Source organism: Sylvia atricapilla, chromosome 3, assembly GCF_009819655.1.
Source record: "Sylvia atricapilla isolate bSylAtr1 chromosome 3, bSylAtr1.pri, whole genome shotgun sequence".
Lineage (NCBI taxonomy): Eukaryota > Metazoa > Chordata > Aves > Passeriformes > Sylviidae > Sylvia > Sylvia atricapilla.
The window spans coordinates 17,713,404-17,738,938 of NC_089142.1; the positions used below are offsets into that span (position 1 = coordinate 17,713,404).

Sequence of the window (25,535 nt, forward strand, 5' to 3'; positions counted from 1 at the left end):
CAAAGAGTTATGGAAAGGATCCAAGAGTGTTATCCTCAAATGACAAGGACATATTTCTTGGAGTGATATCCTCAATATAAGAAAACTGTGGTACATAAGCATTCATGATCAAAATCTTGTATTTGAACTTGGGCAGTGTCAATGCTATTTCAAAAAAAGGGATTTTTACTTTCAGGTTGTGACCAACTAACACTCTGCATGTGATCCTATTCGATTCTACATGTGACTACATCAGTGGTTGAGGGAAGGGCTACAGATATGATTTATCTGGTCTTCTGCAAAGCCTTTGACATGGTGCCCCACAAGATCTTCTCTCTAAAATAGAGAGTTGGTTTTTTGGATAGAGTGTTAGATGGACAAGAAAGCTATTGGAGAATCACATCCAGAGGGTAAATTGCTCAGTGTCCTGATGGACATCAGTGATAAGTGGTGTCCTCATGAGTCTGAATTGGAACCACTGTAATTAATATTATCATTAATAACATGGATGAAGGGATCAGGTGCACCCTCAGCAAATTTGCAGATGACACCAAGCTGTGGTGCAGTGGCACTCCTGAAGGACAGACGCCATCCAGAGGGATCTGGACAAGCTGGAGAAGTGGCTCATGGAAATCTCATGAGGTTTAACAAAACCAAGGGCAAGCTGCTGCACCTGAGTTGGGGCAACCCTTGCTATCAACACAGGCTGGGGATGAACAGCTCCAAAGCAGCCCTGCCCAGAAGGATTTGGGGATGCAGGGGGGGTGAGAGGCTGGACATGACCCAGCCATGTGCCCTCACAGCCTGGAGAGCCAAATGTATCCTGGGCTGCACCAAAGGCAGTGTGGGCAGAGGTGAAGGAGGGGATTCTGCCCCTCTGCTCTGCTCTGGTGACACCCCACCTGCAGGGCTGCATCAGCTCTGGGTCCCAGCACAGGAAGGACATGGACCTGGTGGAGTGAGTCCAGAGGAGACTACCAAGATGATCAGAGGGATGAAGCACCTGTCCTACAAGGAAAGGCTGAGATATTTGGGATTCCTGGAGAAGAGAAGGCTTCAGAGTCACCTAATTGCAGCCTTCCAGTACCTAAAGGGAGTCTAAAAGAAAGATGTGGAAACACTTTTTACAAGAGCATAAAGTGACAGGGCTATAGGGATGGGTTCAAACTGAAAGTAGGTTTAGATTAGATACTGGGAAGATACTCTTTACTGTGAGAGTGGTGAGGCACTGGAACAAGGCTGCCCAGGTAAGTTGTGGATGCCCCATCACTGCAAGTGTTCAAGGCCGATTGGATGAGGCTTTGAGGAATCTGGTCTAGTGGATGATGTCTCTGTCCGTGGCAGGGAGGTTGTAACTAGATGATTGTAAATGTCCCTTCCAACTCAGGCCATTCTATGATTCTATATTATCTTCACTGGACAAGTGACAGGTGATCTTGATAGCAACAGTAGTACCCAATGTCCTTTTATACTTAGAGCTCTGACACACCTTTCCAAATACAGATAAGGAAAAGAAGGCAAAAGACAGGGGAACTCATCAAAACAGCTGCCCACGTTGATAGAAAATATATGGTTGGTACACAGAAATGGTTGTGGAAGCAAAAGGCAGTGGGAAAATGAACAGGTTTCTCTGCATCTGGTGGGACTTAGTTGAAGCACACACAAAGGCACTCAATTCCTGCACATAACTAGACATTACAAAGTTGTAAGAAGTCAAAGTATTCTTATACTAGTGTGCTACAGCAGACTTTTACTAATCAGTCTATAACATTTGCAATAGTCACGACCCAATGTAAAAGCTATTGCCAAAAGGAACGGAGATGAAATATCTTTCAGTGGCAAAGCCTCCTAGAGCAGCTCTTACACACACCACAACACACATACTTCCACATACTTTACCACGTACTGGTTGGAAAATATTTTTTTAAATTTGAGAAGGAGTACAAGGGATTGCATGCAGTTTGAGATGCTTTTGACAATCTCATCTCATTTTGAAAAAGAAATATGAATTCAGAAGGAAACAGAATTTGTAGAACACAATTTGCAAGGTCATTTATCTGAATTCATATAAACTGAAGGTGTTATTTCCCTTAACAGCATACCGTGATGCTTCTGCTACCAAAAGATTCTTGAGGATGACAACCCCCTTTGAAATTTTTTCATTAAAGTCCTTCCACCTAAGCAACTGCCCTGAGAGATTTCTGTATTTTAATAACGTACATTTCTAGGGAATAATGTAATGAGCTACGTTAAGTAAGTGATAACTATTGGCATTTCCACCTGCTTTGGTACTCAGCAAATTCTCTAACAGTAGAAGCAGATGTACCTTTCACACAGTTAGAACATGACCAGAGGGCAGCTGTGCACCAATTAAGAAGCTGCAGAACAGCTAAGCAGTGAACACTTGAACCTCCACGTTTGTCTGCTCAGAATTTACAGGGCACTTACAGGAGCAAAAACTAATGCTACTGTTCTGATTATGCACTTACCAGTAAAATAAAAGGCTTCAGTGGTGTTAAAGAGCACACTGGCCTGAAATCCCAACATCCACCAGTTGACTTAAGAAAATGAACAATGAAAACAAAACCAAGACTTGCCACAGTTACTCAGTGCTGCCAAAAGATACAGAGGCATCAGCTCTATACATAACAAAGTCCATGTACTCAGCACTGTAGTTTCAATGTTTAATGTCATCTTCCCTAAAATCAAGGACGAGAGAGAATGTAATCACTTGTACATTAAGCGTAAACAGGCAAATGCACATTTAAATACAAATTGCTTAGGGGACAGTCTGTCAGACATGGTGGATTAGCCTTGGCTGGATGCCACTGCCCACCAATCCACTCTGTGAGTTTTGTATAACATTCATGAAAATAGAGGGCAACAATAGAGACTTTTTGACACTCCACAATTACATAAAAGGTAATTCTAACACATGATATCATATATGCTGTAATGTATATCGTATAATATATATCATATCACAGCCTAGGTTGGAAGGGACCTTGAAGATCATCTGGTTCCAAATTCTTTGCCATGGGCAGGGACCTTCCACTAGACTAGGCTGCTCAGAGCTCCAACCTGGCCTTGAACACTTCCAGGGATGGGGCATCCACAGCTTCTCTGGGCAGCTAGCTCCAGTGCCTTACAGTCAAGAATATTACTCTGCTAATTTAAACCTGCCTTCTTTCAGTTTGAAGCCCTTTCCTACTGCCCTGTCACTAACAGGCCTTTGCAAAAAGTCCCTTTCCATCTTTCCTGTAAGTTCCCTTCAGGTATTGGAAGGCTGCAATCAGGTCACCCCAAAGCCTTCTCTTCCGGCTGAACAAAGAAAATTCATGAGGATGTTAAACAGCAAAGGAAGATAACCTCCAATAAAGAGTTTTTTTCAACTGCAGCTCATAGCATGGTTCTCACTACATCATCTCACTTCATCTGTACATTAGCTTTAAACAGCAAGTTCATTGCACAGCTAGAGAGAAACACTGCAAGTGCATCCGTAGGTGCTGCTGACAGATCTGGAACCCTAGAGTCTCCTCAGCAGGCACCATCAGTCCTTCTCTTGCTCTTCCACATGTTCTCAGTATCTGTCTCCTTAACATTTCTTGAACATAACTCTACTCCGAAAGACCTGTTTTCTTATTAACACCACTCTGACAAGAAAGCTCATTGGTACACATTTTTCTTTTCCTATTTAATAAGGGTTATTTTCTGTTTCCTGTGCTAGGCCTTCATTAGATTCTTGTCTGGTGTTTTTAATTAATTGGCTATTATTAAAGCACCATCTAACAATGCTGGTTCTTTCATATCAACTTTTTTTTTTTTAATTCTTTAATTCCCAAAAATTAGATCTCTTACAAAACTTTCTCTAATGATAATATAAAATTCTATATATAAGTAGAATAAAAGTTATACAATCACTTATATAATATTGTCCTTCCAAAAAAGCAGACTTACCCTGGCATTCAACATCTCATCCATGGTTTCTTGGAGGCCCATAGACAATTTCTAAAGAGTCCACTAAAGATGAATTAATGCATACCTACAGTCAGCAAGTATCAATATCTGCTAAAATCATCATCACCACCACAGGAGATTTTGGGGTGGTCCACAATTAAGTTTGCAAATCACTCAAAAAGAAAATGTTTGAGTACTTTCTGTAGGATTTGGCTTGGTGCTTTGTGGGGTTCTTTGGGTTTGTTGTTGCTGTTATTATTTATGCTTATTCCACAATTATCAAACAGGACAAAAAGAACCACAGAGAAAGCCATGCTTAAGACCAAAGACAGGCACCAGGAATTTAAGCAAATCTATGAATCCAGCTTCATTCTTCAAGGTCACTATTCAAAAAACAGCCAAAGCTGAAGCAGTTTCTCTTTCCACTCTCCATCTTTCCCCCCCATTTTTCACCCCTACATCTCCAAATAAGTGCTGCTTAAGTTAAACACTGGCAACACTACCTCTGAATCCCTTTCTGTGGCCTCATCCCAGGTTCAAACAAAGCATCCAAAACCATCTCCTAACAATCCAGCCACCTTAAGAGGTAGGAGGTTCCTGTAGTTTTACTGGAAAACTTGTGTCTAAGCTTTTCTTACAGAAAAGACCAGAGATGGTCAACTTCTTGCATGAGGAGAATAACAAGATACTCTTCTCCCACCTAGTATATTTTCAGCAAGGAAACACATCCAAAATCATTCAGTCTCCTCCAAGCACACCAAATTACCATGTTGGTTGTTACAAGGACACGTTTCCAGCAGACGGGAGGTAAGGTTTGAAGCAGTGCAATGAGCTGTGTTTAGACCTCCTACTTCCCAGGCAAGTGGTCCCAGACAGCAGATTATTATGTGACAGGTGGTAGCAGCATTCTGTTTTTCAAAGAGAACTGTAGAAAACCCTTTTCTCAGAGCCATTTTTCAAAATCTCCATGCTTGAAGGACAGCTCAACACTCAAATTCAAGGTAAGCTTTCACTTTCCAAAACTCTAGGTCCTGCAGCATTTGGCACTAAAGATGATGAATTGATCCACTTCCACATCCAGCGGAGACAATAGAGGAGCATCTCTCACAAGCAATTTTCAGATGGCTGCTGTGGCCATCACACACTTGTCTGACTGTGGTGAGTCACTTTCTTCAGCACTTAGCTCTCCTCCACTCACTCTATATTGCACATAAGCATAGCCAGTTCTTGGTTTGGAGTCTGGTATCCAGTTGTGAAACTATTTATTTGTGACTGTGTTCCATTCACATGCTGTTGGACTAGATCTTTACAAGTCCCTTCCAACCCAAACCATTCTATGATTCAGTGCAGAAGAAAGCCAATGTAAACCCTATTACTCCTCACCATTAGTCATACTGCTCTGTCCTGGCCTCCAAGGCACCCTATGGACCTCCTAAACAATCTTCTGATAAAGTTTTGAGTGGGCAGTATCCAAAAGTCCCAAAAGCTGAGGATCCTTGGATCCTATGGAAAAATTAAGAGACCGGTGTACCGATGAAGTGTTCATGCAGACTAACTTCTTTTCTTGCCTACAGACATCTTATACAGCTACAGGCAAATGACCCAGGAATAGATTTTTCTGAAGAGGCTAAGTGAGATGACACCTTACTGGATTTTCAAAACCACCTCTTTCTAAAGCTTCAGGCTCCTAGAAGGTTGTTTTACCCTTGACTTAAGAGTTCTTAAAAGATCTTAAAAGATCTTAAATAATCCCTTGCATTTTTCAGTTCCAAATACATAAAATGGAGCACTTTTAGAACAAAAGTTGGCAGAAGCATTAACAAAGCCTTAGAAATGTAATTAAATATTCTCTCCCTTGTAAAGGTGTTTGCAAGGCTAAAAACATCAAAAGGCTTTAAACCTGCTGACACACTCTTGAAGGGTCCTACTCTCATGGCTGAAAACCAGGATGGCCTGTGGCTCATGTGCAAACCAGAAGGAAACACTCAAATTCTAAGAAGCTGCCAACTAGTTATCAACCAGTTGATGCCTTATGAGCCAGTCTGTGCCTCTTTCATGAGGCTAACTTTTTGTAAAATACATCCTAATACTCCTTTCATCAAGGGAAATTAAAATAGCAAGACCCTGACCACACAGCCTTACGGGAAGCATGGTTCAGCTGTGAAGTTCAGCCAGTAGTGAAATGCAGTGCAAAGCACAAACTACACTTCCCAAGAGACACTATGAGAATATTTTTGGCTAAACTCTCCTGGTTTTCAGCCAAAATAATTTGACAAAAGAACTGAACTATCCCAGAAAACTGACACTTTTCTTTAGAAAGCTACTCTGCCAAAAGTCTTCCTACTTCAAAAGGATTCTGGTTCAAGAATTTTTGGACAGCCCTAGAGATGACTAAAAAGAGCTTTAGAAACTGTGTAAAATCACTCAAAATAATCAGAAAAAATAGTCTTGAACATAACACACAATTAGAAATTACACAGTAGATTTCTGCTGCTTCCACAGTGCAATTCTCTGTTGACTGTAGGACTATGCCATGTTTAAAACACTATTTTGACTATGAATTTAAGTTACACATTATCTTTCATGTATTAACTAAAACAGTAATTTCATTTTAACAGATACATCTTAAGAATTTCATGAAAGACAATCCAAACATTTTTAAAATGAATACTTGGCTTTAAAGTCTTACTTCTTATCCATGACACTGGCACACTTTATGCTGCATCAGTAACATACTAAAATTTTTAGTATAGTATCATTTTATGACCTTTAAATCAGTGTTTGTTTTATATTTTCTGATCACTATAATGCCTTAAATGTTCATGATCATGTAAACCATCACACGCATATGAAATACAAAGATCTCAGCAACAGAGAGGGAAACATAGGGTGACATTTTTTTTACATTTGCCACATTTTAAAAATCTTGCAATACTCAAGAATTGAAGTGTATTGATTTTGCACCAATAAACAAACTCAGCATTTCCAGCCCAGTTGCTCTGTTTCACTGTATGACAAGTAACCCTAGTTATCTCAGTTCTCCACAGTGATTTGATTTTGCTAGAAAACAATCTCCCTCCAAAATTTCACTGCCTATACTGAGCACACACATACACACAGAGGTCAGAATGGAGACTTGCAAGTCCATTATGCATCCTTGCTTTCATAGCTCATGACTGAAAAGCAGATATGTACCCTACTGCTTATTGAACTATGGCTTCATATTGAAGTCTCACATTCCGTCCTGCTCACTTGGACCAGGATTTTGTATCATTATACGTCCTTATATCCGACTACGTATTTCTGCATGGGTCCCTATATGATTTGGTTTTCACTGAGATTGCTCCTAATTATCCAGTGGTGTAATTCCAGCCCTTACTGGACCTTGTGTCATGTTTCACTTCTGCAATGCCAGTCTTCATCGTCTGCTTTGCAGTTGTATTAAAAGACCACTTTTTAAAGTGGGAAACAGACAACTGCCTGCGTCTGTTACCAGGAATTACAATTCAAGAATGAAGTAAAATAAGTTTCAGTTGTAGGAAAAGTTAAAATTCACATACTTTTTGTTTTGTTCTTCCCTGCTAAAAGCAAAGCAAGTTCTTCCAATGGCATTTGCACATTTTAAATACACCCCCCCAAAACTAAACTGGTATTCAGTGATCTAACTCACATGGGTGCTTCTCAAAAGAAAGGTCCAATGTTATCCAATAGACTCAAGCAAGCTCTTTTTCCCTTTACCTTCCCCTTCTACTTGGGGATTGTCAATCACATTTTACCATCTACAAAGCAGACCCCTAACAAACATCCAGACCTTTTCATCCATATTTTTACAGAGTGAAAGCATAAAAGTCTCTTACCTTATGGCTGCTGAGAGAATGGGAACTGCACAATGCTCTGTGCCTGCAGGGACACTGCACAGATGAACCTCATTGCTGCTGTTTACAGAAGTCTGACAGTTTTTAATTTGAAAAGAGGTGGTCTTTTGCTTTTCGACAGTTCAACAAATCAGACAAAACAGTTGCAAGTGTTATCTGTAAACAGCTTCCTGTTTGAAATAGATCAGCTGTCCTGAAGGACAATAATTAGGGAAGAAGTGTGGGAAAACTGAAGAGGTCCATGATGTAAGCTTTTTATTTTGGGAATGTACTTTTTTGGGAATGCACACTTACTTTCCCCTCCTCCTCTCTAGCAGAGAACCCCGTTTTAACCATTTACATCTATTCAGCTCTAAGCCATGCATGCACACTGCCCCAGCACAACACTTTTCTTGCTTTGCTTCAGCAGATATGAAAACACACGAAATGCAGCACTGCATGTGATCATCTTGTGTGGATAATTAACACACTCTTCCCTTGCTGAAATTCTCTCTATTCTTGCAATTGGCTGCAGCATTCTTGACTTGAGTTAAACATGCAACTATTTCAGAGCCATGCCTAAACACCCCACAGCAACATAAATGCTGAATTATCTACATGGCAGGCATCTTCATGAAACTTTGTGGGGTTTTGTTAAATACCTTTTGATACAACTTCAGTGCTATTTCACTATAGCTCCTAAATAGTTGTATAACTCTGATTTTTACCTTAAACAGCTAGACTAGGTTTGAGGTCTGGATAAACCACAGTACTCCACATACATTTAAGCAGGAAAAAGCTGGAGCCAGCTGATTCTGGGAAGTGGAATTTTGAGAACAACCCCCTCATTTACAGCAGTTTATACTTCAACAGATATAAATTACTTCACTCTCAACTTCCAGGGCAAATAGAGACTTGTGACTTTATCAGTTAATACACTCTGATGAAAAGCTGCTGTATTTGTAAGACTGCAGCTCTGATAGCTACAAAAAAAAAAAAAAAAAAAAAAATCTTGTGAATTATCTGTCTCAATCCATCTCGTGCCACTGTTTCCTCTCAGCTCTTCCAGGTAATGTTTGAGGGATCATGCTATAAGCAAGCACCCCGTGGGCTGGGAACCTGGGTGAACTTCAATATGTGACCTCTTACTGGAAAAACAGGACAAGAGCTAAGGGCAGTAGTGGGAGGTTCCGTCTTCCACAGTCCCAAGATCAAGAACGTATCAGAATACAGAAAAGGTTTTAGACTGAGGGGCTAGAAAAAATTGCAATAGAATAATCTGTGTGTTCACTTTGTCACTTTTCAGATCTCCTTTGAGTGTAGGTCCATTCCATTGAGAATTTTGTCCTGTGGTGAGGCTTGCAGTACAAGCTGATGACACAGTACTGATGTACTCTCTTACTGCTTTGCTCTTGACAGTACATATCCTCTCTCTCAGCAAATCTTTCACTAAACCTGGGGAGTGCAGCCTTCCTGCCCACAACAGCTCCTGTTTTGTTAGCCCACAGCACAGCACACACTGACCAGCTTTATTGGCAAACAAAAACAGGTACAAAAAGAGGCAGTGATGCCTCATACTCAGGACTCCCTGTAGACTACCTACATACCGATTTCCATGTTGGACTGGAACCTAGCTACCCTCCTCCGCTGCTATGGACTCCTGCATTTTAACACACACCAAATGGTTATGAAAAGTTAGGAGTCAATGCTCACTTCCTTGGCAGATTACCTTGGTAAAGAAAGTGCAAAATGGTAGAATGTGAACATAACTGTTGAGGACCACACAGCTCTAATTTTAAAGTTCATTTTTTATGCATACAGGCCCCGTCAATTCAGTGGAAACAAGGCAATTAGCAGGAGTGGGCCCTTGCAGCACTTTGTTGGCAGAAACTTGCCAAGACAAACATTTTATGTAAAGAATGCAGCAAAGTGACTGTAATCCAAGCCTTTGAGGATCCTATTACCATGGCAAAGACAACTCCATTTACATACATATCTACTCTCCCTGTAAACACTGGCAAATAACTTTGAGGCCAGAAACAGAATTCAATGGAGAAACAGAGCCATTCAGAGAAAGTTGTCAGAAAAGGTAGGACTCAGCACCAGGGAAGCAGAAGTGAAAACAAACATAAATGACCACAGTTCAAAATGAAAGGGCAAACACTATAAATGCAAAGAAAGTACTTTCTCTAGGAAAATGGAGAATAAGCAAGCACATGGTTTTCTTTCACATGAGAGAAAGAAAGACATAGTCCCTATACAGAAGGGGATAAGTAACCTTTTCTCACCCCAAAAACCAATTGGAAACTCTGTAGCCATATTGGTGCATCATCTAAATTAGGCTACTATGTGCAAACTGGGATACTGATGCATGGACCATGTTGGAGCAGCTTACATCACAACAGTTGCTGGTTATTAAGTTATTTATTGTGTTAACATGCCTGTCCAGGACACTGTAGCACTTCAAGAGCTGATTTCCAAGTCTTTCAGCCACCCTTGCTGGATGGACAGACAGCCTTCAGAGGCCACACTCTGTAGTACACCACTACAGAGAGGAACAAGGAGCTCCTGGACAAACTGAAACACAGAAAGGAAGCCTGAAGAGGGTAGAAGAATGGGTAGCCCGGGAGAAATAGAGATTGTCCGAGCAACAAGGGATCGTGTTAGGAAAACTAACATGCCCTGAGAGAATTAAATCTGGCCAGGGACATCAATGGCAACAAGAAATGCTTCTTTAGGTACATTAGTAATAAAAGAAAGACTAAGGAAAATGTGCATCCTCTCTGCAAGGAAACAAGACCTGTTTGACATGCTCAAGAGATGGGCCAGTGCAAACCTCATTAAGTTCAACACCAAGTGCAAGATCTTGCACCAGGGTTGGGGCAATCGAAGCATAAACACAGATTGGGCAGAGAACAGATCAAGAACAGCCCTGAGAAGGAGAACTTGTTGGTTTATGAGAAGCTCAACACAAGCCAGCCATGTGCCCTTGCAGCCCAGAAATCCAACCACATCCTGGCCTGCATCAAAAGAAGCATGGCCAGCAGGCTGAGGGAAGTAATTCTGTCCCTCTGCTCCTCTCTCATGAGAGCCTACCTGCGGTGCTGCATCCAGCTCCGAGACCCCCAACATAAGAAAAATATGGACCTGTTGGAATGAGTCCAGAGAAGTGCTAATGAATTAGAGCTGGACTGGAGAACCTTTCTAATGAATACAGGCTGAAAAGGTCAGGCTTCTTCAGCCTGTAGAAGGCTCCTGAGAGACCTTCAAGCACCTTCCATTACGTAAAGGAGGGCAGGGCTAAAAGAAAACTAGAGAGGGACCTTTTACAAGGACATGTAGTGATAGGGCAAGGCAGAAAGGCTTCCAGCTGAAAAAGGGCAGGTTTATATTAGATACCACGAATTCTTTACTGTGAGACTGGTGAGACACCAGAACAGATTTCCCAGAGAAGTTGTGGATGCCCCATTCCTTGAGATGACTAAGGACAGGCTGGATGGGGCTTTAAATAACCTTATCTAGACGAAGGTGTCCCTGCCCACAGCACAGGGGGCTAGAGTAGATCATCCTTAAGGTCCCTTGAAACACAAACCATTCTATGTTTCTATACAGCAAGACACCAGTTAGGCCAGCTACCTCAGCTCAACTCACTACACAACTTTTCCCTAGCCTTTAAATTCCAGTTAAACACCACACAAATACAAGTAGAATTCTTGGATTCAAACCAAACCAACACCATGCTGATAAAATCCAACAGGTTGTACAAGGACAATAAAAAGTTTTTAGAAAACAGAAAAGATATGCTAATACATTTTATGAGCATCCAGGAAAATTTTTCTGTACTTTGCATAATCAGTTGGCATTACCTTTGTATCTGTAAGAGGATTAAACACAATACCTATTTAAAACCACAGTGGTTATCTAAAAATCTTAAGAGAAGATGACAAGACCCTGATTCTCCCTCTGGTTTAGCAAAGCATCCAATGGTATCAGCATTTCCCAATCAGATTTTTCCAAAGGATGAAAATTTCCAATACCCAAACTCTTTAAGAAATCAGTATCTGAGCTATTGCCATTGCTCAGTTCATTGCAGGCCATCACAAATGCTGTTCTAGCTACTGAAAGTAAAAGCTGCTTCGCTAACCAGCCCTTATTAGGCCTCTCAGGGCACCACCAAAAGACTCCTAAAAGTGGCAAGCAGATGCAGCAGATACAGGACTCCTCCAAGCACAGACATGCACACAAGTACACCAAGTGCCCTCCTCTGCTCTTGAGGCAGCACAATGATGTGTCCTGTTCCCTTTGCTTCACATAACAGTATCTGTTTAGCCAAGAAAATAGGAAACAACTTTATAAACTACTAAGACATTGCTGGTAAAACACATATCTGTCCCTGTGAAGATACCCACCTGCCATCTGAACAACTTCTTAGCACCACCCGAGCACCTCTGCGGGCACACAAAGCAGTTCTCCTTAACGCCTCTTCTGTGTGGTACATGATATGTGTGGTGGGAAAGATCAGTGTGGCCACATCAATACAGCATCAACTTTATTGGCAACTGTGTAAGACCTGGCCTTCTACTTCATCAGTGATGTTAACTCAATATGCAGTAATTAAAATATGTTAACTCAATATGCAATAATATTAGCTATTTATCATTTTGCAACACCAAGTAACAACTGCACGACATTAAGCTTAAGAATGGTTTTCCTGAAAACAAGAAAGAGTAACTGGAAGGCAGAAGAGGGGATACATGAACTCATAGACTTAACAAATCCAAAAAACTTTCTCCTCTTGATGGCAATACATAAATAAGGTCCCTTACTTGTATCTCTGGTGGGAACAGAGCACTAGTACATACACGTTCATGTCAGCATGTTTTTTTCACAGGAGCACCCTCAAGGGAGGCAGCAAGGGGCAGGGCAAAGGCACTTTGTTAAGCAGCAGTGAATTATTCACACTGATCAATGCTGCAGTCAGCCCCTGCTGGAGACAGGGAAACTCACACTCCCTCAGCCTGACCACCAGCCTTCATTTTATGAGGCTTCATAACTTCCTGTAATCAACACCTTTTTTTCTGTCATTCTGATAAATGTCTAGTGGCCTAGACAACATATCCCACAAACTGGAAAAGCTCTAGCTTTTCAGCATTGCTCTGACCTTCAGATGTAATTGAGGATCAAACTCAGGCCTCCCACTTGGAAAATTCAGGAAAAACAGAGGAATAGGAAATAGATTATTTCAGTCTACAATGCAGGAGTGATAGGATTTCCTTCGAATGCTGCTTGGCATGAGATCACTACACCGAAACTCACCAGTTACTCCCCCTTACAGCCAGGAGCTGCTACTCAGACATGATGTTATCATGTATCAAGTTACCCTGTTAACAGAAGGTAGGCCAAGCACTTAAACCATCAAAGATTTTAAGCAAATTCTGTGGTTACACTAGAATTGTGACACATCTACACACCTTTTCAAATAAAAATCACCAGGGATCAGTCTTCCTTACAAGCAAAAATACTTGAAGACATTAAAGGATTAATATGAAATAAACAATTGAAGCTTTAAGATCAGGTGAAAGTCTTATGACTACTTAACATATGTAACGCCCTTGCTTCTCATTTGGAGCTCCTACAGGAAAGAACTGCGGCTGACCCTCCACACTGATACTACCCACATAATACTGCTGCAGTCTTGGTACAGAATGCCCCACTGCTTCTTCGCCCAGAGCAGCTGATAAAAACTCATGATCTAACACATGTTCAGTTTAACTGTGCCAGCATATGAAAGGTATAGGAAAAGTCTAGCATCATCTCACATGCAGTTTGCTTAGGTTAAGGTAACATTTGACACCACTATTCCAGCAGCCTCATTAGCACTTGACCAGATGGCATCAAACTGACTTTCCAGATTGTAGACATGCATTTAGTATGCTTGGCAAGGGACAGAGGGAGTTGTCTGACTGTATCAATGACACAAACACACGAGGGAGTTTGTAAATAAAGGTAAACTAAGACTAAAGTCTTTTGCAAACACACCGCCTTGTATTTTTATGCCACAAAAGTTCACCTTTCCTTGTAGCTTAGTTGATGTAAAAACCATAGAGCTTTTGCAGCCGTGTTCTTTCCCTCAAAGAATTTGCTTATGGGGCCGTTGTGAGCCTTTGCATATCATATAGTTCAAGAGGGCTTGCAACAAGAGCCAAGAAAAATCTATAGACAGCTGGCAATGCCTGGGAACATTTGCAATCTTTATGTTTGGTTTACTGGATTTCTCCTCCCCCACTTACCCCCTCCCAGTGCTTCAAAAGAAATTCAACTGACATTTTTATTACTATGAAGAGATGAAACCTGACTTGTATTTCCCTATAAAACAGGAAATGCTGTCTAGCAAAGCCTTGCTGAAGATCACCTCTCCTTGCAGAGGTTACACAGCCCCAGCAGACTCACCTGCCGCTAACTAAAGGTAGTCAACATCTGGCAAATCTCCAAATACTCCCCAAGCTGCTTCTTCAACCCACACCAGCTAACGTCTATTTGCACAGGCTGCCATCTGTGACTGTTTTAGAGGAAAGCTTAGTAATGTGTCTGACTCAAGACTGTATTTTTGGGGACTAGACAAGGTGGCATTTCCAATCTGAATAATACCCGTTTTTGCAATGAAAACTTGAATTCAAAAGTTACGGCTCCTCTACTGAAAGATCTTCTACAATTATTCTTCACACAAACAGACAGGATTTGGGGTTATTATATACCTACAACTGCTCTCATCCAATTTTAAGGGAAGCTGATGCATTCAGTTCTGCTGAATCAATCAAGATAAACAATAGTCAAGGAAAAAATAAGGAATTAACTTATACTCCAGAGACAGAGGTTTGAAAAGAAGATATGCAAAGGCCTTAAGGTAAACAAACCTCTTAAAAAATAGAGCCTGCTTTTTGTGCAAAATATTCAAGCCTTGTCAGCAAGTAACTGGAAATTAACTACTCATTTTCCTTCTGTTTGCATTCTCGGCACCAACAGTAACAGCACAGGGCTATCCGTCCCACCCTATGTCATCTCATAACTTCCAAAGTCTTTATTTTTTCAATACAAAAACAATACAGAACTTGTTTTAACCTTTTAGCTCTCCATAGCTGAAGGAGATGTCAAATGGGAAGCAACCAAAACTACTGTAAATGGAAAAAGGAAGCAATGGTACGAAGATCCTGGGAGTGGTACTTGTCCTCCATCTACTCTCAGGCAGGAAAATGCAAGTTATGAAGAGCTCCTGTCACACAACTTGTTCCCAACTCAGCTCTCCACTTAATAGACCAACTCCAAAATCAGTTGTCTTTTACTGTATTAAACCCTTATTTCTAATACTATGTTTAGTACAATCAAGTACTAAATTGGCATCATTTGCTGAGAACTTTACATGACCAACTCCACAATCCCTTCTGAGCTTGCGTAAAGTGTTTTTTAACACAGATACTGAAGTCAAAAATGTAGTGTTTCTGAGGCATTATCAGCCTTTAGATGCTGAAACATCTAGTCCTTCTCCACCTCTCCCTGTATCACCAAGAATGTACAGAACCATGTTAAAACATCATCTAAGAAAAAACCTAAACATTTATTGAAAGCAAGATCAATACCTAAAAAACCTGTTGTTTTGTGCAGCAATGTAATCAAACACTCAGAAGTAAAAATCCCTTCCTATTTCAGTCTGATAAAGATGAGAAGCTAGTTATAGAGCCTACTTTTAGGCAAGAACTGGTAAGAAATATTGCCATTCAGAGCAAGTTAAGTTATCTCAAAGTCAGCCTATACCTCCTCCAACCTATTTCCTAAGAGTTCAAACCCCTTATCCAGATGTCATTTCTACATACTTTATGAGTCACACACCACCCGTTAGTTCTTCCAGTGTGGGGAACATGTAGGTATCTTGTGTGCAAAACTCAGGAGTTCCACTACTCTACAGTAATCCTCCATATTTTCCCCAGAAGGTGAAATCTGAAATACTTAAGTTTTTCACAAATTCTTTTTCCAGACTCTGGACACTTTTATCCAGTTGTGTTGCAACAGTGACAAGAAAAACCTAAGAGGGCTACCATTAAAATGCTGGGCACTTAATACTTTGATTCATAGGTGTCACTCTCCAGACAGTGGTGAAGTCCCATGAACCTGTTAATCCCCATCTGTGTTTATGGAATTCAAAATTTAAATGAAATTACTCTGTTATATGAACAGTTGTTTATTCAGCCATTTTTTGCATTTTACAGCTGGAATTCTGGAAATTCAAACACCACATCTTTCCCTGTGAGCTTCTTGTACACACCAGAAAATGTTTCCACCTGTGAAAACAAATAAATCTTGCTTATAAATGCTGCGTAGACAAGTAACTCTTAAGTTAACACACTTAAGGTACTATACTATTTGCCAGTGCATCTTCACTCTGAGGCCAATTATTTTCTTCTAGATTATGGTAGCTGAGGATTTACACAAAAGATACATTTGCTCTAGAGGATTTGGGACCTCTCTGATTTGCAACAATGTGAGATCCTGAGAGCTGAGCAGGCCCAAACACTAGCCTCCCACATCCTCACCCCACCCTGCAGAACAAAACCAAGTGAAGTGCAGGCTTTACTGAGCACATCTGCTAAAGGTCAAAACTAAGCGCTTCACTTGAAAAATGAGAAAAAGAAAACCCCATATACATACAAAAAACCCAATAAAACACTGTCTGGTCCCATGAGGGAATCAATATAACTACTCTATAATCCAGGAGCTCTGGCAAGTTGAGATAGAGCTTTAGTTCAAAACCGTCTTGCCTCTACTTCAGCACTTTATTCCAAATAAAAATAGAGACATCTTCACAAGCCAAAAGGCAGATCTTTTGCTACAATCTCTTAGGGATGTCAGAATATTACCCTCACCTGCATGAGAAAGCAAGTTTTTTTATTTACCTTGTGTTCAACATTGTTCTGTTGTGCTTTGTCCAGATGGACTTTTATAAGCCTGCTGCCGTCCAGTTTGACACGGATTCTCTTGCCCACGATTTCACTTGGGAAGACCAGGTCCTCGAGAATAGCATCGTGCACTGCAGTAAGTGTACGGCTGAAATGCCACATTTACATCGTTAAAACACATACTCTTGAAAATTCTCCAGTTTGACAAGGTTTAAAGCTTCCACAAAATGCTTTGGCTGAAAATTCACTGTTGTTTTTTCTCTTGAATGCCACAGTGTGACAATACAACACTACCACAGGGCATGCAAAAGGAAAAGATAAATTCTACAGAGTGCAGAAATTTAATGACTGCAAAAGAGAAAGCAGCCAGGTTTCTGACCTTTTAGATCACATGTTATTTTGCAGCAACAGCCCTGAAACATTTTTCTACTTCTACACATTTAATAAATACTTAAATCAAAACCAAATTGGTTCATCTGCAACTCTGCCAGAGACACTGACTACAAGAGTTTAAGTATGTAAGTATCCTCAGCTGCACAGAGTACATTCATGGGAGTCCCAATTTTGGAAACACTGGTTTCTTAATGTGCCTAAACCCAAGCAGCTTAGAAGACCAATGTAATACAGAAAAAGACAAGCTGGTCAATTGAGTCTATGCTTAGAAGACTGTTTGAAATCTACATGTGTGTTCCTGAACTGTCCAGAAGTGAGCGAACATGAAAAAAGGCGGCCCAGATTATTTTACCAGAGTCTACAGGACTAGCAAGTCTTCCAATCCGCAGCAGCCCGAGCTGCAGGTTCAGGGCAGTATCACTAGTAACTAACACCTGTGTGTAAAGCAGCACTTCACACCAGCTGAGACTGGCACAGCTGAGGGACACAGACACCAACACAGCCTGATCTCATCTCAGGCTGTGACAGGGGCAGTCCTGCACACCTGCCTTGACTCGTGCAGGAAGTGGCAGTGTGCTACTCAGACACAAATGCCAACTGCCCTAACCACTGTGCAGTGCTAGTTTTAATAGAATACAGAGTCTTTCAGAGGCAGGACTGCAGCTAGATGAGTACTGTGAAACTGCACTTTTAAAATCCATGCCTGAAGACTGCAAAATACAGTAACACATGACACACATATAATACTGAGAGGGCAGGGAGAAGCTACAAGACAAGCCACATAGAGGACAGACTTCTAAGACACGGACTTACATAATGATATAGCAACATGTAGATGAGGCACTGACATCCACAGAGACACAGCAGTGTTGCATGTCTAGCAATCAAGTGACTAGATGAGAGCAGGGAGGCCATTTAACACAGATGACTATACTATTGCTATCAAATTCATATTCAGAGGGACTAGTACTCATACCTACACCCCTCCTCAGCCACTCTCTCCCTCATTGCATCCCCTTCCAGTGTGCCAGCCTTGACTTCTGCACAGTCTAACATGTCATGTGGAAGAGGCTCTTCCTACAACTTAAAAAAAACATAGTTCTTGTCAGCACACTGTGGCAACAGAGACAGCAGCTTGGGGTTCCTCTAAGCCAGAACTGCTAGCTAAAAGTTTGCTACAGCTGTAGCTGGAAATACAAATCGAGTGCTAAGAAATGCAACACAGCGCCCAAAGGTGAGCTTTCTAGTGAACACTTTGGCAGTCAAATGACAGATACTATTTCAAGCAGCAGGAGAAAGGACAAGACCACCCAATCACTTGAATGACTTCCTAAAAACTCAACTAACCATTAAACTATCAGATACAAAAGAAGGCTGTCATATTGAATCAGTGTAACTTACTAACCTTCTTGGACGCTTTTGCTTGTTTTTTGTGCGGCTCTTTCTTGTCGGCTTGGGCAGAATCCTTCTCTGGTAAGACAAAAGAAAAACAAGGCGGCCTTTTCTCAGTATCTGGGGGTTACTATGAACTCAAAACACCTCCAGCACATACACCTTCTCACTCCACACTAAAAACCAATGCATGAAAAGCCAAAATGGTAGACCTAATATGCTTAAAATGACATCAGCATCAGAAACTAGAGAACTAGAGTTGCCTGCAGAAGGTGAAGTATTGTACTGCTATATTTCTCAATTACTACTCCTGTGTTCAGTGCATTGAGATAAAAGATTTGTACTTCATCTGCTCTCCCCAGGAATACAACCGGAATTGTTTACTGTGTCCCATTAGCACTGTGAACACACTTCTTTCTGTGAACAGAAATCCCAGGGAATTTTAAAACTTCTGTTAGACTGAGCCTCTGGCACAAACCAGAGTAGTGAGCTCAGTTCCACACATAGGTGACATCTGACATTGAAATGCTAGTTTTAATAATAAGATCGATTGCACAATCCAGATCAAACCCTGGCTTAACTATAACCTGTTCCAAAAATAGGACCTAAGTGTTAGGTCAGTAAAATTTATTTTTACTTCCCTACTGCAAGACTAGATGTTTTAAAACATTCTAGATGCAGTTTTAGCCACCTCCAGTATTTTCTACCATTACATCACAGCTTCTCCATGACTATTCATGATGGGGTTACCATAATCCAAATTGGGTCGTGTCATACTCAAAAGCACATTCCCTTCTAAAATACTGATTACTGAACTGATAAGGAATTCTCAAGGGATTACAGAATCTTACAAATTCATGAAATATGCTGAGTTGGAAGAGATCTACAAGGACCATCGAGTCCAGCTCCTGGCCCTGCACAGAACATCCCCACAAGTCACACCATGTGCCAGAAAGAATTGCCCAAACACTTCTTGCTCTCCGTTAGGCTGGTGCTGTGACCCCTTCCCGGGTGGGGGTGGGGGGGCCCTGTTCCAGTGCCCAACCACTCTCTAGATGAGGAGCCTTTAGGTCAAGTGAGCCAGAGGCACTTCATTAAAATAAATCTTCTTGGCCATATAAAGATTCAGGGTAAGGTGCTCTGGCTCTTAAAATTGCATTAAAAATTTTCAGCTAGCTTCAGTTTAACCAAATGTCCACTCCACAGTTTGTCCAACCTTTATGCACTACCCAGAGATTCCCCCAACACCTTTTCACCTCAACTCCTGCCATATATTTAGAACTTGCATGAAGTTTTTTTCTCATTTCCTAGTAACTTAAATTTTAAGTGCTTAAATTGTCCAAGTGTAGTAAAGTTTCTATTAATATTTGCTCCTTTTTATTTTAAGCTTTGTGTGTCAAACGTCTGAAGGAGCAAGAGAGACCAGAAGAAGAAAGTCATACCCTCCATGAAAGAATTTTGCATCTCACCCATTTTCCACTACTGCCATCTGAAAACATTTTAGCTAACATCCACCGGACACATATTACAATTCCTGCTGGTACAATGAATTACTATCACTGTTAACCTGAATGGGTAATGCAACACTGTAACATGCATGAGCCTGGACTAGACCACCTCCAGATATCCCTTCAAATCAACATTTTTGTGACTCTGAGGTTTTTTTTTACCTGAGCAATGAACACCACATGTTTTCCACTAAATTTCTTCTCCAGCTCCCGAACTAGCCGCACCTGAATCTTCTGGAAAGACTTCAGCTGAGGAACTGGTACAAAGATAATGATGGCTTTTCTGCCACCACCTACTTCAATTTCCTGAAACAGAAGCAATTAAGTAATACATAAGCATTAGCTAGGGGTTGAGAAGTGATACTTGGTTTGACCCTGAATCCTCTGAGCATAGGTATTGATAGTCCTGCTTCTCACTCTGTGGGGGTGGGGAGTGCATCAGAAAGCAGCAGGATCTGCCTTAATGCTCTACAGACAAAGCACTAAACAGAAAAACTTCTATCAGAGCACTTGTTTCACTGTGAAGGACTGATCAGGCAATAAATCCCACTACTTCTTTCAGAATCACATCTTCTGAATAGCAAAAGCCCTTTCCTTCTGCAGGATGAGACTCACATGCTAGAACTGTAACCATACTGAATGTTTACCATCACATCTGCAGTTGTGCTGATACAAAGTTTCAAAAATTACTTGACTCCAATGCAAGCTCCAGACAAAGTTTAGAGGAACAAATCTCTTCCTTTTAGTCTACTGCTTCATGGAAATCACCTTCTTTCCACCACTTGCCTAGCCTGCATCACAACTCAATCAAAACATTTGTCACCTTTTAAAATACCAAAGGAATTACAATACAGTAGGAGAGGTAACTTCTCAACTGGTTTCTCTCTCCAGTATTTGATCAAATCCAAAGTTGGCATAGGCTTACAAGGCACTTCTCCCATGAAACCTGCTGCAGAGACATCCTCATTCTCAAACAGAATGGAAGGACGAATTGTTTTTCAGCAGCTACCTTCTCATATGATCCAACTACGATGCCCATGGGAGATGCCTCACAAATAAAATCAAGTAAGCTAAGTAAACAACACAGGTGTTCTAAAAGCCCTTCACTAAGGACAGCTGGCATTGCTATACTTCCAGAGATGTGGTTTCTTCTGAAGGCCCCTCAGCTCATACATCGAGCTGCTTTTTGCATTCCATGATTCCTTAACTCAATTCTATGGAGTCAGGGCCCTGTGTCTGTACCGGTGGGCTGGGCAAGAACAGCCCAATAAAGTTGCAGTGACCAGCTCCACTGCTGCCATGCAGTCTACCAAGCTGAAAAATTTTAAACACTCATTTTTTCCTTCTACTAATTGCCTTCTCTTTCTTTCTTGATGTTTCAGCTACCTGCATCATCTAAAACTGAAATGTATACAAGCAGGCTAAGCTACATGATCAAGTCAGTCTATTGCCTTAATCCACCTAACCACCTATTAATTGTACATAAAGAGACTCATTAAAAAATCCATTGTTTTTTACAAAGATTATTGCACTTTGTATTTCTGACTAAGTTTCTGTAGCAACTACATTTCCAGCTAGTATCTACATGCAAAAAGTCATTTTCACGCCTCAAACCCAGTCTGCAGAGACATAAAGTAGAATAATTTTAAAACACTTGTATTTAGCACACTAAAACTGTTATTTGGGCTTTTACAGAGACTTTTCAGACTAGTTCCTGAGAAAATCACTATTACAGAATCCTATGTGCTGGCAGCAAATACCGGGAGATAAACCACAACAGCACATAACAAAACCATCACAGACCATAAGGGCTTAAGACACCATTCACCTAGCACAATACATCCACAAAAATTAAACATACACAGAACAAGTCACCAGCCAGTTCTTAGTGGAGAAGGTCCAGCCTACCTTAGCTGCTGTGATGTTCAACTCCCGCAGCTGAGCTTTTAAGTCGGAGTTCATTTCCAACTCCAGCAGAGCCTACAAGAGTGAAGTTGACGAATTATCCATTACATATGCTTCAGCTCACGAGAACGCTTAAGACCAAAGTGTGTCCACAGTGGCCAAAGAGCAGATATAGACTTTTAACCACAGTCAGTATCACAGACTTCCTGTATGAGACACCAACATCCAGCAAGTTTAACTGATGAAAACAAAAGCTAACTGGCTCAGTTCTCAAGTAAAACTAGGAAACAATACACGTTGACAGGATCAATTTTAAAGTTTAAGGTCTGGATAACTGCCTCTATAACTTGAAGTTACTGAAGAGCATAAGGAAAAGCCACATACCTGGGATATACCAGACTCGAACTCATCTGGCTTCTCGCCATTAGGCTTCACAATCTTGGCGCTAGAGCTGAACATGGCCTTTCTGCAACGCAAAAGAACACTTCGGCTGTTATCATGCATGTGCCACCTGTTCCAAACACAGCCACGACTCTACAACCCGGCTACGCAGCCGAACGCTCCAAAACTAAGCCAGCGAACGCCGCACGGGCCGGGCCAGCCCCAGCATGTCACACCAGGGGGTGCCTACCAGGCCACAGGAAAAGCGTCCCAGGGAGCGCGGGGCCTGCCCACCCCGGGGCCTGCTGCAAGGCCCCGGGAGCTCGGGGAAGCGGCACCACCGCTCACAGATCCCGACGAGCCGCCACGGGCGAGCAGCACTCCTGGGCCCTATTCCCGGCCCTGGCCCACTCCTCCTGCGGGTCGCCGCCGGCCGAGGGAGGAAGGAAACCCTGCCGGCTGGCCATCCCCCGCCCCGGGCGCCCCGGCGGCCATCGGGCCCCGGGCGGGCGGTAATCGGGCGCATCCCCACGCCACGGTGCCGCGGGGGGCCCCGCTCCGCGCCCAGTCCCGTATCGCGGCGGCCCCGGCGGGAGAACGGCGGCCCGAGCCCGGGCACCCACCTCGCTCCGCGCCGGCCTGGAAAAGGGAGAGCTCTCGCGAGAGCAGCACAGATCGCGGCCCGGGAAGGCGCTGGCCCCGCCCACCCCCAGTGAAGCCAGAGCAGGAAGAAGGGCAGGGCGGGCGCTGCGAACATACCGCGGATCCGCACCAGTGAAGCCCGAGCGGACATTTAGGGTCCTGGCGCGAGGGTCGCGGGCTGGTACATGCGCAGTGCTGCGGAGCGCGGCGGGCGGTGGGGGTTGCGCTCCCGTCCCGCCTCAACCTTTTGCGCTTCCTGCGGCAGGCAGCGAGGGAGAGTGAGGGAGAGTCTGCTCTGCTCTGGCCCTCGCTGTTACGCCGAGCATTGGCCGTGGGCCGCCCCCGCCGCACCTCTCACAGGAGGAGCTCTCTGGTGTCGAAATGCCACTTCTGTGAAGAGCCACCGGAATCTCGGCCTTGGCACCGCGGTGCGCTCGGTTTGCGCAGCCCGCCGAGGAGCTCCCTCCGCACTCTCGCTCTCTCCCTCCAGGGCTCTGCAGGACGGCAGCAGCCACCACTCGAACAGTGGGAGAATGGATGGTGTTTTTCCCTGCCCTCTCCGTTTCACGTTAACTTAGTGGTGCGAATTCACGCAGATGTTCAGTCCTTTTCGAGACATAAAAGACGTGATGGAGCAGTGCTGGCAAGGTCACCCCTGGCCTGTAGCGAGGTGTTGTGCTGGAGAGCCACGGCCAAAACCGTGCCAGGGAGCGTGCTGGCAAGCCGGGAGTGTAGGCAGTCGCCTGCCAGCACAGGGCAGCCTGCCTTTGGTTTTTGTTGGCCTCTGTAAACGTGATCTCTCAGTTGCTTCCACTAAGACAGTGTCACAGTGATCACAGTTACCTGACTTACTAGGCTAGAAATAATGCATGAGTCTTCAGCTGTGTTCAGGTACTAATTCAGGGTGAGAGTTCTGGGCTCCACATACTCTCTCATCAGTAGAAGCACTCTTTTTAATATACTGTATTACTATCTAACAAAGAAGGCTCTAATAACACTTGCACACTGATAAACAGAACAAGCTGTGCTTTTAATTTTGAAAGAAATGACTTGCATGTTGATTCAAGTAAAAGTGCCTGTCTGTATACCTAACTGAAGTGGAACTAAAACCTTGCCCCGACAAAAGATCCCCATCTTGACACTTCCCTGTTAGCTGATTTAGGTTTCTTGCTCAAAGGAAAGTCCCACTTGAAGACAGGTGTGCGACTTGGAGGCAGGAATGGCGTTCAGAGCACTGGTTCTGTGCTCAGATTCCCTGGATTACCCTAAGAGGAACCAGTTTAAGCTTGTACAAACACATTTGCTATTACCATGTAATGCTGTGTGTAGTCTCTTACTTTACAAAATGCAATAGTGGAGTAATAATCTCTTGTAAACAAAAAAATCAATAAAGACACTAACATCCCAAACTAAACAACCTTAGCCTCCACAAAAGGCAGCTCATCATGTTTTCTAACATTTGTGGACTTTTCACTAAATTTTTGATAGCCAGAAAAGCACTTTGTTCATGCCCATTTTTCTTCCAAGTCACTCTTCTTTCCTAGCATTAATTCAATGAATGGGAAAAATGGCTCAGCTCATACTGATAGGCAGGAATAATATTTATAGATACTTGGATTGACTAAGCAACAGTGATCAGGACCTGATTGAAGAATAACAAAAAGAAGGATAACAAGAAAACATCAGTCCAGTAGTATGCACTTAGTTCATACTGGGAAGCCATTCATGAGAGGCAGAAAGCACAGGTGATGTGTGGATGGATCAAAACATGACTCTTCAGAGCATTAATGAATAAAGATGTAATGGGACGACCTGCAGCTTCCCATCTCCATGCTGTGAGTGTTACTGAACAGACCAGATAACAGCCACGAGGAAAAAAATGGTGTAGAGAGATGTTTACTTTTGGACACTGAATTTATGTTAGAAAAAGAATGTAGAGTGTCAAGATCAATGTGCCTGGTACCCCATAATGCCTGGTACTAAAAATATCTGACAGGTTTTTAACAACCACCGTGGACTTGTGATCTTTAAAAGAAGTCACTACAGAGTAATGTAGTTAAGAAGGTTCTTATGCTGTGCAGTCTCAGAATGGGCACAGTGAAGAAGTGGAAAGAATAAATTTGTCAGCTGTGTAACGAAATAATCCCAACAGCAATAGGATGCTATGAGTATATAAAGTCTCATTAACATGTTGGAAGAAGCAAAGAAAATGCAGTAATTATATTTTCATACAACCCTGACCAAGCTGTTTCTGTGTTCCACCAAGGCCTGTCAAACACATAAGCTCTTTGCATCTGTTTTTTTGTTTTTTTTTTTTTTTTTTAAAGAGAAGTGTTATCACATTAATAGCATAATGTTGAGTCCATTTGTTGGTTTTGCAACGGAAGGCATAATTAACACCGGTGTTTCTCATTCTTGGCATTTTACTGGGCCACCCTTGTTAATTGGAACACAACACTGCAGCTCTGGCACCATGTGGTCGGCTTTGTCACAGGGATCAGTTTTAGAGCTATCGGGGAAGTACAACAGCAGCTTGGATACTTTGGGCTGCTTCTGGAGGTGGCTACACCAGTGCC

The 25,535-nt window shown here is 42.3% G+C and overlaps 2 protein-coding genes across 3 annotated transcripts in view; both read right to left on the bottom strand.

Moving 5' to 3' along the window:
- Positions 1–8,313, bottom strand: part of COLEC11 (collectin subfamily member 11) — a 39,221-nt gene extending 30,908 nt beyond the window's left edge. Inside the window, exon 1 of one of the 2 annotated variants that reach the window (XM_066314852.1) lies at positions 7,794–8,313. The gene's annotated coding sequence lies outside the window, so the exon portion shown is untranslated. The remainder of the gene's footprint in view (positions 1–7,793) is intronic. The other variant, XM_066314853.1, reaches the window with a different exon arrangement.
- Positions 8,314–16,007: 7,694 nt separating this feature from the next.
- On the bottom strand, positions 16,008–23,012 carry RPS7 (ribosomal protein S7). The gene is made up of 7 exons (XM_066314854.1): positions 22,941–23,012; positions 22,321–22,402; positions 21,940–22,011; positions 20,194–20,337; positions 18,537–18,601; positions 16,736–16,886; positions 16,008–16,123 (listed from the first exon to the last, which is right to left on the bottom strand). The coding sequence occupies exons 2-7, from the start codon at positions 22,393–22,395 to the stop codon at positions 16,046–16,048; spliced, it is 585 nt and encodes a 194-aa protein (XP_066170951.1). The 5' UTR covers positions 22,396–22,402; positions 22,941–23,012; the 3' UTR covers positions 16,008–16,045.
- Positions 23,013–25,535: the final 2,523 nt, after the last annotated feature.